Source organism: Oryctolagus cuniculus, chromosome 10, assembly GCF_964237555.1.
Source record: "Oryctolagus cuniculus chromosome 10, mOryCun1.1, whole genome shotgun sequence".
NCBI classification, from domain to species: domain Eukaryota; kingdom Metazoa; phylum Chordata; class Mammalia; order Lagomorpha; family Leporidae; genus Oryctolagus; species Oryctolagus cuniculus.
The window spans coordinates 28,074,504-28,088,913 of NC_091441.1; the positions used below are offsets into that span (position 1 = coordinate 28,074,504).

A 14,410-nucleotide genomic window follows, 5' to 3' on the forward strand; every position below is an offset into this window, starting at 1 on the left:
TTCGACATAGGTCCGCCCCTCAGCTTGGCTTCCCTGCTTTTGAGCATCTGTAGAACTTGATGGCAGTACCATGCGACTGTGTGTTCATCCCTTCATTCGCCACATCCGACTCGGGCTGTGCTAGGCACTGGAGGCTAAGTGTTGAGCCACGCAGATGTGGGTCCTGCCCTTGCTTGCCTTATCAGTTACCATCTCAGTGATGGGAGCCGTGCTGAGGGGAGCACGGCAGAGGAGGGCCAGAGGTCCCCTGGGAGTGGTACTTACATTGGGACCCCGAGGAGGAAGCTCTGGGTAACACCTGTTCTCACAGCTGGGCACTGCTTGCAAGTCTGGTTCTCCCAGGGCTGCCGGGCTGTCCTTGAGGATGAAGACTGTGTCAGCTGCTGAGCAGTCCTTGTGTAGCACCGCCCTCCAGGGCACCTTGTGGCTCTGTCCTAAGTGGCCAGGTTGGTGGTCACATTACAGGTCACGTCCATCTTCCTCTTTGCTTCCCAGAGCGGGACATGGGCCCAGCTGGCTTTTCAGGGCTAACCTGTAGATTAAAAACACAATTTTTTTTTAATATTTATTTATTTGAAGGCAGAGTTACACAGAGGGATAGGTATAGTCCATCTACTGATTTACACCCTAAATGGCCACAATGACCTGGGCTAGGCTATGCTGAAGCCGGGAGCCAGAAGCTTCACTGGGTCTCCCAGGCAGGTGGCAGGGGCCCAAGCACCTGGGCCATCTTTTGCTACTTTCCCAGGCACATTAGCAGAGAGCTGGATAGGAAGTGGAGGAGCCGGGACTCGAACCAGCACTCGTATGGGATGCCAGCCTTTCAGGCAGTGGCTTTGTCTCCTGTAACGCAGCACAGGCCCTGAGATTTAAACACTTGCCAAAAAAAAAAAAATTTTTTTTTTTGCAAGATCCCTCTGGCTGTCCTCGCATCACTTTGTCCCAGATGTGACCATAAAGTAATGGGGAGGAAAGCCTCCTAAATTCGTCCTCACTTCCATGAGTTCTGTCGAGGTAGAAAAGGACTTTGCTTTACTCCCTGTCTCTGCCCGTGCGTTCTCCGGGGGCCCTGGCTGCAGTGCCTGAGAACCCCGAGAACCGCCCGATCTGGTCAGTTTCTTGGACTCTTTCTTTCTCCTGCTTGGGACGTTCTCGTGCTCTGAAGAGGGAGAGGCTGCAGCCTTGCGGGCAGGTTGGCTGGGAGCCCGAGGCTCGCTCGGCGTGGAGCTTTGCGAATAACCCTCGTCTAAAGTGGCTGGCCACGTCCAGTAAGTGAAGGCGAGCCGGTGGCAAGAAGCCAATATTCAGACCTACCTTGCTTCCTTCTCTTCCCCTAAGACGTGCTGTTCTGACGCACAGGATTCTGGGCAGGACCCCGGCCTGTCTGCGTTCTGAGCCCCCGAGAACAGACTGGTCCCCCGTGGTCTTCCTGTCCTCACTGTTGGTGGTCTTTGCCTTTTAAATGACCTCACGTGGGAAAAAATGTTCACTGACTGACTGGTAGAGTGACTGGGTGGTGGGAGATACTGCTCAGGATTAAAGGGCCCATTTCTCCTGAACACAGCTTTCCAGTGATTGTGGGATACATTCCCTTCTCGCTCCCACAGGTGTGTGGGTGGTCTCCTAAGCCGCCCCTGTGGCCTTGCAGAGCTAGCGTGTGGCCCACACGATCCCGTGACCTTGGACTTCATGGTCCCGTGCGCTCATCCTCGGGTTCATGCCCGGCTGTGGTCTGATGGTGCCTGATCCGGTGTCTGCCCATTCAGCCAGTTGATAAGAGACTTTGCAGGGGGTTTCTTCATGGGAATTCTTAGCAGAAGGAGAGAGACCCAACCTGGGGGCGGGAAGGATTGCTCTGGGCTGTGATGAGCAGCGGAGGGTTTGAACGGACAGCCAAGACCCAGGCGGGCTGGGGAGACTGAGTGCTGTTTGGATATCTCTGATTAAGAGTCTGGGGAGCGATCTGAATGGAGGTGGGTGTAGACCTTACACAGCTGGGAAGGAGGGAGTCACTTTGGTTGGATGCAGGTCGTTCAGCAGCCAGTGCTGCTACTGACCCAGCGATGAGCCCCAGCGGGACCTGGGAGCGGGGAGGCTGCTGGGCGTGTCTCGGTCTGCTGGGCGTGTCTCGGTCTGCGCATCGGGCAGCGGGATCCTGGCTGTGCACAATGAGCGGTCTTGGGAAGATGGAGGAGCCTCCCCTGCAGTGTGGAAGTCCATTGTTCATGTGTCTGGTGACTTCCCGATGTGGTCTCCGATCTTGATGAGTTCAGTGGTGTGGATGGCAAAGTCGGGGCGCAGGGTGTGTGTGTGTGTGTGTGTGATAGATTGGCTGTCATCACCACCACAGCATGGTCCAGTAACGACTCCCAGGCAGTTGTGGGAAATCCTGAACACCCTGCACCTGTTTGTCTGAAAAAAAAAAAAAAAATGAGGCGGGTGCTGTCTACATCGTCAGATGAGGTGCTGTGCAAAGGAGCGCAAAGGCAAGAGAGGGTGGGAGCTGTTGCTTAGCCTTTGGGCCATCACCTTGCTCTGTGCCAGAGCTTACGGAGCAGTTAGGTAGGCGGGAGCTGCTCTGCTGTCCTCTGCAATGGTCTGATGGGTTTTCTTTGTGAGAAATTGCCTCTGTGGCAGCTGTGAGTAAGCACAGGGCTGGCGTCTCTATTCCCCCAGTTCACGGGCCTGGGCTGCCCAGTCCTCAGAACATTCGGGAAACCCCTTCAGAACATGTAGTCCTGCTGTTTTCCCTCATTCCTCTGTGCAGCATTGGGTGGTCAGACTTGGATTTAGGGCTGAGTTCACTCTGCCACTTCCTGGCAGGCCTGGTCCTGTGTGCCTCACGGGCTGCAGGAGCTGGCCAAGTCCACTGTGGTCAGAGCCTGGCTGGGAGAGCTGGGGAGACACAAGGAAGGAGGAGCAGGCAGGGGCCGCGGAGGCACAGGGCAGGTGGAGGGATGGAGGACGGTAAGGAAACCGTGCATCTGGACACAGAGATGGGGGAGGAGGGAGCAGGCAGCGTCCGGAGCGGTGGCAAGAGGCTGTGCTGAGGTCTTGGCCTCTGTCTCAGGGCTTGCAGTGGAGAGAGATGTGATCTGTGTGGCCGGCATTTTGGAGGCAGATCTTATAGGGCAGGAGCTGAAGGTGAGACCCAGGGCAGTGGCAGTCCGTGTGGAGAAGGACCAGGTGTTGGAGTGCTGGGAGCCGCAGTGAAGCCGCATGCTGGCACAGTAGCCTGATCTGTGTGTGAGTGCATGCGCCCAGCCTGGGGAGGAGCTCCACTAGGGCTCCAGGGGGAGGGACACCACTGTGTCCAGTTTTGGCAAATGCCAGCGTTGCACACTTAAATGCGAGAGACAGTGGGGTGGCAGCATGTTTTCCCAAAGACTCACTTTGATGATGTGCACCTGTTGTCTTAAATGCTGACTTCTGAGCCTGTGCCCCTAGTGGTGTGGGTGCTGTCTGGGGCTTGTCCCATCTTTCCCCTGCTGTGTAAGGTTGGCTGTGAACCCTAGGACACAGCTGGGCCCCTCTTTGCCAAGTGCTTTTGTGGAGGCCTGAGCGAAGAAGATCGGAGCAAGGGTGGGGGCCTTGGACTGCACTTGTTTGTGTGCCTGCAGAGTTCAAGCGTGCACTTTAGAAAACAGGAGAACATAGAACCCCCCTTGGGCCTGTCACCACCCCTCGCATGCTGCGTGAGCTGGGTAGCGTGCCTGAGGTCACGAGAGCATGATGCTGGGGGTGTGGCTTTGGCTGTGGGCCTTGCAGCCCACTTGAGGGCAAGCCCGTGGGACTCCTTTAAAGTCGCTCTGTCCGTGACTTCTCTGGGTACTCAGGTGTTTTTCCCGCACCAGTGTTGTGTGAATATGGTGGTGCGTCATCCCGAGGTAGCACACTTCTCCCTTCCAGTCTTCCACTTTTCTCTCCCATTTGTGATTCTGGGTACAGAACATGTTCAGGGATTTCGCTGGAGTCGGGCCTGGGCCCGTGTGCGGGAGCAGAACCCCCTGTGGCTCGTGGCCTGCGGGTGACGCGGGGCCGAGGCCAGTGCCTCACGCCTCGCTGCCTTGCCTCCCACAGCGTGTGCAGAGGACTTTTTCTACACCTCCCAGGGTGGAGACACGTGCATCGAGGGAGTGGACGATGCTGAGGACTTCGAGAAGACGCGGCAAGCCTTCACGCTCCTGGGTAAGCAGCTCCTGGGTGGGAGGTAGGTGGAGGGCAGGAAACAAGGTGATGTGCCACGCGGCTAACGGGGAGCCCCTCGTCCTGCCACGTGGCTAACGGGGAGCCCCTCGTCCTGCCACGTGGCTAACGGGGAGCCCCTCGTCCTGCCACGTGGCTAACGGGGAGCCCCTCGTCCTGCCACGCGGCTAACGGGGAGCCCCCTCATCCTGCCACGTGGCTAACGGGGAGCCCCCTCGTCCTGCCACGTGGCTAACTGGGGGCCCCCTCATCCTGCCACGTGGCTAACTGGGAGCCCCCTCGTCCTGCCACGTGGCTAACGGGGAGCCCCTCGTCCTGCCACGCGGCTAACGGGGAGCCCCCTCATCCTGCCACGCGGCTAACGGGGAGCCCCTCGTCCTGCCACGCGGCTAACGGGGAGCCCCCTCGTCCTGCCACGCGGCTAACGGGGAGCCCCCTCGTCCTGCCACGCGGCTAACGGGGAGCCCCCTCGTCCTGCCACGCGGCTAACGGGGAGCCCCTCGTCCTGCCACGCGGCTAACGGGGAGCCCCTCGTCCTGCCACGCGGCTAACGGGGAGCCCCCTGTCCTGCCACGTGGCTAACGGGGAGCCCCCTGTCCTGCCACGTGGCTAACGGGGAGCCCCCTCATCCTGCCACGTGGCTAACGGGGAGCCCCTCGTCCTGCCACATGGCTAACGGGAACCCCCTCATCCTGCCACATGGCTAACGGGGAGTCCCTCGTCCTGCCATGCAGCTAACGGGGAGCCCCCTCATCCTGCCACACGGCTAATGGGGAACCCCTCATCCTGCCACACAGCTAACGGGGAGCCCCTCATCCTGCCATGCAGCTAACGGGGAGCCCCCTCATCCTGCCACGTGGCTAACGGGGAGCCCCCTCATCCTGCCACGTGGCTAACGGGGAGCCCCCTCATCCTGCCATGCGGCTAACGGGGAGCCCCCTCATCCTGCCACGTGGCTAACGGGGAGCCCCCTCATCCTGCCATGCGGCTAACGGGGAGCCCCCTCATCCTGCCACGTGGCTAACGGGGAGCCCCCTCATCCTGCCACGTGGCTAACAGGGAGCCTCTCGTCCTGCCACGCGGCTATCGGGGAGCCCTCTCGTCCTTGGTGAACGTGGTTTTGCTCGGAACCATTTCAACCCTCGGCTTCAGAGCTCAGAACCGGAGCTTTGTTGGTCTTTCTCAAAAATAAGCATTTGAGAGGTGGGTGTGGGGCGCCTCGGGTGAAGCCGGCTCTTGGGACTCCCACCTCCCATCCTGCTTCCCGCTGGTGCGTTCTGAGGGGCAGCAGTGATGGCCCCAGTACTTAGGCCCCTGCCACTCTCACGGAGACCTGGATCGAGCTGATTCCTGGCTTTAGCCTGGCCCAGCCCCCGCTGGTGTAGGCATTTGGAGGAGTGAACCAGTGGATGGAACATCTCCTTCTCCCCCTCCCCAGCCCCCATCACTCTGCCTCTCAAGTAGAAGAGAATAAATTAAAAGAAAACCTCAGGATTCAAGAGTCTCTGTCCCAGGTACCCACAAGTATTATTTTTCCCTTGCTCAGGTCTTCAAAACCACTGCTGCCCATGTACACTGGGGGTTGACTTTCCTTTTAGCCTAAGTCAAGTGGTGCCTTAAAGATCAGTCCCTGGAGAATGGAACCGGTGAGTTCCTGGGGCCTGCAGCCAGGAAAGGAAAGCGTGGGAAGTCGGCCTGAAACCCAAGACCTGGCTGGGGACGGCTCCTGTGTTTTCCCAGCCCCTGACAGTGCCTCTGGGATTCACCAAGAGTAGCATGGGAAGGGTCTCTGGTGTGGGAGCCAGAGAAGTTTTAGCCAGTGTCCAGGTAAAACAAGGCCAGACAGGACACACCCTCCCCTCTGTACAGGGAGGAAAACAGGCCGTCCCATGCATGGTCACTTCTCCTGTAACAGGTGTGTGGCCAGGGTTTGTCATCTGTACCCACGAACTGAGATAGACTCCACTGATTATTCCAACAGGGAAGCACGGATCTAAACAGTGAGCAAACAGAGCCACAGTAGGTGATTGACCATAAAAAGGGGTGAAAGGGGACTTACGGGGTGCAGGGGGACAGCCGCTGTGTCTAGGGTGAGGAAGTAACAGCCAAGGGACTGTTGAGAGCTGCCTGCAGCCAGCTGCCCCTCAGGGTGTGGACCCGCCCTGCTCTACGGGAGCGGGCTGCAGCTGCCCAGGCGAGCTCAGAAGCTGCCACTGCTGTGGAGTGCTGGCTGAGGCCAAGGAGGGCCACCAAGGAGGTCGCTGGTGATAACGGGCAGATGCCTTCTTGCTGCCCTTGTCTGGGCAATCACTGCGGTGCCCTCCGGGGAGCAGGCTTGACATTGCACCAGCAGACCAAGGAGAAATGACGACAGGGCCCAGCTCTGGGCTCTCACGGCAGGGCGAGGAGGGGGAGGGGGCAGAGAGGAGACTTTGCGGGGTTTCTTCACGGGAATTCTTAGGAGTCAAAGGTGGCTCCTGGCACCACTGCCTGTCTGATTCTCCAGAGCTGGGGGCAGGGTACATTCTGCCTAGCTTGTCAGAGAGAGGAGAGGGCCTCTGGCAGCAGCCCCTGACCAGTAGGTGTACACAGAGGGCAGGAGCTGGTTGTACGACAGGGTCAGGCCCTCTCAGGAAGCTGGGTCCTTTTACTCGCAAAGCAGGTCGTAGACTGTGTTTCCTTCTCTTCCGTAAGTTTGGTTTTGGTTTTTGCACTGCAGGGGTTGGCGTGTTTTCTTAAGGGACAGATAGTAAGTGTTTGAGGCCCTGTGGCTTGTGGGTTTCCATTGCACCTGCACTTAAAGCTCTGCTGTGCATCACTGGAGCAGCCTTGGAGAAGGTGTGAGCAGGTGGGTGTGACTTCCAGTAACACCGTTACAGAAACAGGCTGTGGGCTCTGGGCCATAGGTTGACACCCTCTTTTATTTTCTGTTTTATTATTTGATTTTTTTTCTTCTAAAGACTTATTTATTCTATCACTCTGCCTTTCAAATAAATGAGCACACACGTGCATTCATCCACTGGTTCATTCCCCAAGTGGCCACAGTGGCTGGGGCTGGGCCAGGCGCCCAGAGCTCCATCTGGGTCTCCCACATGGGTGATGGCAAGGGGTCCAAATACTTGGGCCATCTTCCACTGCCATCCCAGGCCCATTAGGGAGCTAGATCAGAAGAAGTGCAGCCAAGACTCGAACTGGAGCTCCAGCACGGGATGCCAGTGTCGCTTAACCCTGCTGTGCTACAGTGCTGGCCCCAACTCCTTGAATTTTTGTTCTGTTTCTGTCTTCCTCTGGTGATGTGCAGCACATCAGGAGGACCCTGTAGTAAGAAGGGACTTCGTCATCAGTGTAGCACAGGGATTCACACATGTCACTCACACTGTTGCCATGGCAGGGGGCTTAGGGCTTGGAAAATGGACAGAGTCTTGTCTCCCGAGAACAAGTGGGGACAGAGAAAAGCTGACTGCAGGGTTTCCCACTTGCCCGTGAAATGGTCCCAGCACCCACTGCTGACTCCTACGGGGACTCGCCCGAGAGCAGTGCACTCTTGAGCTCAGACTCAAGGCCCAGTGCCTGCCTCCATCCACAGGTGCAGAAGCATCCAGCTTTCCCACCTCATCCTGGAGGGCAGCCCCTGGCTTGAGTGTGTCTTCTTGGCACCATACTTACCCGGTTAACTGAACCAGGAGCCCATCTGCCTTCTGGAGCCTCTGGCTTTTAGATTATGCAACTGAAATAAGGCAGTTCGGGGACGCCTCTGTTTCTGCAGATGTCTGCAGGTCCTTGCGTTTGTATTGCAGTCCTCAGTCCAGCTGTTCGTTTGTTCACACTTCTGAGCCTCCCACTCTGGCCCAGGCTCTGTTCTGGGCTCTGGGGTATGTGATCACGAAGTTCCCATAGTCAACAGGAACCATGTCCCTGTCTCTGAAAGGCTTACGTGGGAGTGGCCATCTCCCCTTAAAGCCTACGGGTTAATCTTGTTTAATTCATGCTTGGGTTGTCTACTCTGCATTATCTGGAGAATTGTTTTTAATGTTGTTTCTTTAGAGAGGCAAGGACAAAAAACTCTGATAGTCCGGTTGACTTCCCAAATGCCCACAATAGCTGGGGCTGGAGCTGGGAGCTGCATCCAGGTCTCCCACGTGAGTGGCAGGAACCCAGTCACACGAGTCATCACTGCTGCTCCCGCCCTAGCAGGAAGCTGGAATCAGAAGCAGAGCAGGTGTCAAACCCAGACACCCTGATGGGGGAATGGATGTCCTAAGTAGTGTTTAAGCATCAGGGCAGATGCCTGCCCCTGGGAAATGTTTAGTCCTAGCCTGACCCCTCTCTGCCGCCCATGTACACTGGTGGTTGACTTTCCTTTTAGCCTAAGTCAAGTGGTGCCTTAAAGATCAGTCCCTGCAGGCTAGGGTGGGGTGGGGGAACAACCGTGTTTTTTAAACCAAGTGGTAGATTTACTAATGTGCGTTATTTTAGCCTTCTTGTTGGAAGTCTGGAATATTTTGTAATTTTTTAAAATATTTATTTATTTGAAAGTCAGAGTTACGCAGAGAGAGAGAGAGAGATCTTCCATCCGATGGTTTACTCCCCAATTGGCTGCAATGGCTGGAGCTGTGCCAATCCAAAGCCAGGAGCCAGGAGCTTTTTCCGGGTCTCCCATGTAGTCTCCCAGGCCATAGCAGAGAGCTGGATTGGAAGAAGAGCAGCCAGGACTAGAATCGGCACCCATATGGGATGCCGGCGCTTCAGGCCAGGGTGTTAACCCGCTGCGCCACAGCACTGGCCCCTATTTTGTAATTTAAAAAGACATGCTTTCAAGCCAAACTTCAGTTATTAAAGCCTCTTCATTCCTGAGTAAGGGACAGATCTGACGGCAGGGTGTCTGCGGCAGCGGCTCTGGGACTGGTGTGTATGAAGGTGCAGGCAGAGTGGGGAACAGCAGCCCCCATCCGGGGGCCCCGAGCCAGCTGGCCTTGTAGCCCCTGAAACCACGGTTCCAAGCGAACCTCGTCCTCTTGCACACTGGGGATATGCATCACAGATGTTTGCAGGATACCGTTTTGGGTGGAAAAGGACTGCAGATAATTAGCCATGCTCCTTCAACTCATCGAATCATCCATAAAGCATTTGGTTGGCATAAAGTCCAGAACGAGTCTGCGATCGCAGCCGCTCCTCGAAGTCGGGATGGTGGCACAACCCATCCGGTTCGGTCAGGTCCGTCGGAGCCGGGGTATTCCCTCTGTGGCCCACGGAGCCCCTTTGCCCTCTGAGCCGTCACTGTGGGTGGCAATGACTTGGTGAGGAGCCTGGATCATTCTGGGAGTCACTGGCCCAGAAAGGAAAACCAGACCTTGTTTGGAAGAAGTCCTTAAAAAGGTTAAAGCGTTCTTTTTTTTATCCTACTGTGATACTGAGTGTCGTTCATTCACACACTTTTTTTCCTTTTTCTCTTCCAGGAGTGAGAGAGTCCCATCAGATAAGCATTTTTAAGATAATTGCTTCCATCCTGCACCTCGGAAGTGTGGAGATTCAGGCTGAGCGGGATGGCGAGTCCTGTAGTATATCAGTGAGTTGCACACCAGCCCTGGGGATAAAATGCGTGCACTGCGCTCTCTGCTTACGGCTTAACGTGACTGAAATGCGTGTCTGCACTTAGAGGACGCTCATAGGTTATGTATTCTTAACGGTAATGGTTTCTGTTCCCTTGCTGATAATTTTGTGAAAGAACCAGTGCCTTTCACATCAGCTGCCATCCACTGTCTGCCCCCACAGCCAGGGAATGTAGTCGCTGTTCAATAGATTGTTCTTGCAAGGGTGATTTCTAGGCACCCGGAAGTACGGGAAATCCTGTTGCATGTGATCCACGCATCGAGTCCCCTCTGAGGTCCACACTGATGGTCCCCATGGTGAGGAGATGATGGCGTCTGGGCACCAGACTTGGTGGCTGCCTCAAGGGTGCTTACCATCCCCCTGGGCAGTGACTCTTGTCAAGGTTCTGACGGTGGGAGGTAGGCTCTCCAGGGAGCCATGCGTGCTCAAGGCGAAAGCTGCTGTCCTGTGGCCCCAGGTGGTGGAGGAAGGATGTCGAGGGGCAGGTAGGGTAAGGCCCCATGAGTGACACCCACACAGTGGCAACTGTGTCCTGTCTGGGATTCAGTGGTGTGGGGCTGGCCTTGAGTAGATGTGTCTGCAGCTGTTTGCTACACGCTGTTTTGTTCGTGTTTACAGGTGGGTACTGGGAGGTACATAGTGTGTGATTCTTGCTTCTGGGGGTGTAAAATTTAAAGAACCAGATGCTGGGAAAAGACAAGAGAGAACCTTCTAGAATATGAGTGTGGGCGTGTGTCCATGCCATCCGCAAGCTGACGCTCTCTTCAGTGGACATTTGTTAATCTCCTCCTGTTTGTCTTGGGCTAGGATTTCTCTAATCCCAGCTGTTGCTGCCTTCAGGGAGAGGAAGAACAGAACTATAGCTGGGGTCAGCCAGAGCTCATCACTGCCTCGCTTCCTCATCCAATATTTTTTCCCTCAAAGGGAGTGGTTCTGGGTTTAGGAAGGCCCCTGGGCGTGTCAGCCCTGCTCTTGTCCTTGGTGAGCATGGTGGCTCACCCACATGGGCCCAGCAGGCAAGGGTCGCAGTGTGGGAGCTCTCGGTGTTGGGTGTCCTAGAACAGTTCCTAACGTCTGATGACTGCCAGGCTGTGTGTGCACCTGCAGGTGTGCAGTGCAGTGGGGCTGGCAGCCATGATGCTGAGACTCAGGTACACAGAGCGGCACCTGTGGCCTGGAGCCTCCAGTGCAGGCCAGCCGGGCCCCTAATCTGAGTCCTTAGGGCTGGTGGTGGGGCAGGAGGCGGTGGCTCTTTGGAAAGCCAAGGCTTTGGGGTTCACTGAAGCGTCTTGGATCTGAGCGCTCAGGCCTGAAGGAAAATTTGCACTGATTTGTTCAATGCCTGTGTCCCCCAACTAAAGCCCGGGACCAGGCCTGTTAGGGTCACCGTTCTACCCTGACGTGTGCGGGTGCCTGCTGAGTGTGCCTGGGAAGGGTGAATGGAGCATTGCATGATGAGAAGGGGCGGGGGAGGGGCCAGAGGAGGCAGAGTTTGGGACCCAGGTGGCCCAGCGGCCCTTGCTCTGACAGAAGACGGGCAGTCATGGACAGCTTGTGAATGCAGGTGCCTGCTTGGGGCTGGCTTTAGATTGTTCTGCAGTCAGAAATTGGGAAGCCAGTGAACTGCGAAGTCTGAGCCCGGGCTGCCGGGGTTCACAGGCTTCCTGAGGCTGCTTCCTGCTGTGTGCAGTGTGGGAGTGGGAGTCACTGGAACCCGTGTCGGGGAGGCCTCAGCTCGGAGCTTCAGGTGGTCGAGCTCCTGACCCTTGCGACCTTGTTGTCAGGGCCAGAGTGGACCTTGAGAGCCTCCTTGCCTGGACGGAGGTGAAGACGCAGAGGCCCTTTCTTGCAATCAGAATGTGAGTTGGTGGGAAGGGCAAGACAGGGCCCGGCAAAGTGTTCCTTCCCCATGCTGCTGTCAGCCTTGCTTCTCCGAGGCGATGGGTGCACTCACAGCCTGGCTGTCATCAGACGTTAGGAACTGCTCTGGGGTACCCAACACCACCAGCTCCCACATTCCCGACCCTTACCTGCTGGGCCCAGGTGGGTGAGCCACCTGGGGAGTGAGCCAGTGGATGAAGACCTGTCTCTTGTGTGCTTGCTCGCTCTCTTTAAAAAAGTGTCATTGCGTGTCGTGACTGCTCTGTCCAGTGGGTCTTGGTTGATCCCTCTGGTCATAGCACAGACCTCCTATTTGAAAGGCTGCCTATCCACAAGCACCGTGCCTTCTGCCTGGCAGTTTTTATTTTTAATTAAAGCCTAAGAATGCAGTCTGTGGCTGCCAGAGTTCCCTTGGAGATGCATCAGTACCCGATGAGTTGGACCCTAGAAGCAATTTATTTCTTGAATTTGGCAACATAGGCCCATAAAACTAACCTGCTACCTGTGGTGCTGGCTATCTTTAATGGATTTAGCATCATTTAATCGTGCTTCAGTGTCATTGTACCATGTTTCACCAGTTTCGGTTAGCATCGGCGGTCAGCTGTGTGCATGCAGTGAGGGAGGAGCAAGCCAGGCCCCCCTGCAGTCAGTGGACCCCCTCATCTCTGTGCTCATGGTGGGGGGCAGCAGGGAGAGCAGGGCGCCCCGGGCGCAGGCCCTTGAAGGGTGAGTGAATGCATTGCAGTGTGATGCCTCGCAATTAAGGATTTCTTGGAAAGAGGTCAGATGGACAAGTTGGACGCTTGCCACCTCTGAACTTGCTGCCTGACGAACTGCGCTCAGGCGCTTAACCCTGCCACCCGTGGCTTGGGGTGGGGGGTTGGGGAGGAAGGTGGGTACAGAGAGAAAGGCCGCTGGCTGGAGGAGGTGGCTGTGGCAGCCCCCACACCCAGCAGGTCCAAAGCAAGCTGGCTCTCCTGTCCTGTGGAGGGGGAGCTCACGGCTCATCTGAATAACGAGGGGCGCGTGCACTAAGATGGTAATTCCAAAGGTGTTTTCCTGGGAGCCTCATCCCGGGTGGTTGCTCAGGAACTTCCAGGTTCTTCGGTCAGACTTGGGGTGCCGGCTTCTCGATGCAGACAGGGCATGCTTGGCTGTGCTCAGCCTGCTGCCGCCTGCTCCCCTGGGGCTTGGCGACTGCCGTCCCACCAACCGTGCTTTGGAAAAACACCAGTGTGCAGGGCTTTGAGGCATTCTGTCTGCTCTGATGGTCTGTTTTGTGATCGTGTGTTTGAGTAGATGGATTTTGAGTATCTGTAGAACGGCCTGGGGCCTGAGCATTAGGGGAATGACAGAGTTCTCTGTGTTAATCTTCACTGAGAAAAACCTCCTCCACGCCCTGTAGGGCAGCTTCATTGGGAAACGAGGCTCACAAGCAGTTAGGGCCGTCAGGAGGTGACACCTCATGTTCTAGAGGGTTCTCTAGCTTCCCAGTTAACTAGCCCCGTGGCCCGCTGGAGGGTGGGGTCAGGTGAGGGAATGAGTGGCAGGTGAGAGGCAGGCTTTCTGGGGGTGCCCCAGGTGGGCAGTGAGCATTATCTACAACACCTGTGCACGTTGGTAACATAAGACAAGGCCCCTCAGGCCTGGCTTCCCCCAGGCAGTGAGTGGTTGAAGAGGGGAAACACCATTCGGTCATGCATGAGGTTGTATCTCTGAGTCTGAGACAAAGATGGCCCCTTAGCACTGGGAGGTCTCGTGTGACTTCAGCACAGCCAAGCACACCTGTTGGCATCACACACAGGTTGGCAGGGGGCCGTAAAACCCCACTGCGCTGAGATGGTTCATGTGTAACCCACCCAGAAGAGGGTCACGGGCTGGCCAGTGCCCATTTACCTCAGAGAAGGGGCCACGTGCTCTGCACGGGCCCCCTCCAGCTCCAGGCTTCTGGGGTTTGTGTCTGAGCATCCAGCCAGTTAGGGAGGCTTGTGAGTGAGGAATCCATGCGTGAGTGAGAGAACCGCTCCGTGAGCAGCTGCCACGTGGGGACCACTGCAGGTGCACCTGCTGTTCCCTGTGAGGTTTGCTGCCCGCCAGCTCCCACCCCGGAGTACATTATTCCTTCCTAAGCTATCTGAGGACATCCTCATTAGCAGGTGGAGTGATCAGTTCGAGCAACACTGTTTAGGCGCCTATTGTTCTCTCTGCTTAGTGGGGTGTGTATGAGAGAGAGGCTCCCTGGGAGCTTCGGGTTTGACTTGGAGGGAAGAGAGCATGGGTGGGCTTCTCCTCCACACCCCTCCTGAACCAGCCTCTCGCCCGTCCTCCCCAGCCCCAGGATGAGCACCTGGGCAACTTCTGCCGCCTGCTCGGAGTGGAGCACAGTCAAATGGAACACTGGCTGTGCCACCGCAAGCTGGTCACCACCTCGGAGACCTACGTGAAGACCATGTCCCTGCAGCAGGTGGTGAACGCCCGCAACGCCCTGGCCAAGCACATCTACGCGCAGCTGTTCAGTTGGATTGTGGAGCACATCAACAAGGCCCTGCACACCTCCCTCAAGCAGCACTCCTTCATCGGCGTCCTGGACATCTACGGGTAGGCTGCTCTGTCACTGCTGTCCTCCTGCTGGCGTCCCGGAGCCAGCGAGGGCCTTGGAGAGCTTCCGGTCGTTCTTACGCACAGGAGTTAAAGTTGGGAGGGGCAGGGTGGG

At 56.6% G+C, this 14,410-nt stretch overlaps 1 protein-coding gene across 4 annotated transcripts in view; it reads left to right on the forward strand.

Annotated features, from left to right (window-relative positions):
- Nucleotides 1-14,410, forward strand: part of MYO5B (myosin VB) — a 324,299-nt gene that overhangs the window by 184,126 nt on the left and 125,763 nt on the right. For all 4 annotated transcript variants that reach the window (XM_070050187.1, XM_070050184.1, XM_070050188.1 and 1 more), the window contains exons 8-10: nt 4,081-4,188; nt 9,663-9,772; nt 14,030-14,295. In XM_070050187.1, coding sequence (XP_069906288.1) covers nt 4,081-4,188; nt 9,663-9,772; nt 14,030-14,295 — 484 coding nt within the window. The remainder of the gene's footprint in view (nt 1-4,080; nt 4,189-9,662; nt 9,773-14,029; nt 14,296-14,410) is intronic.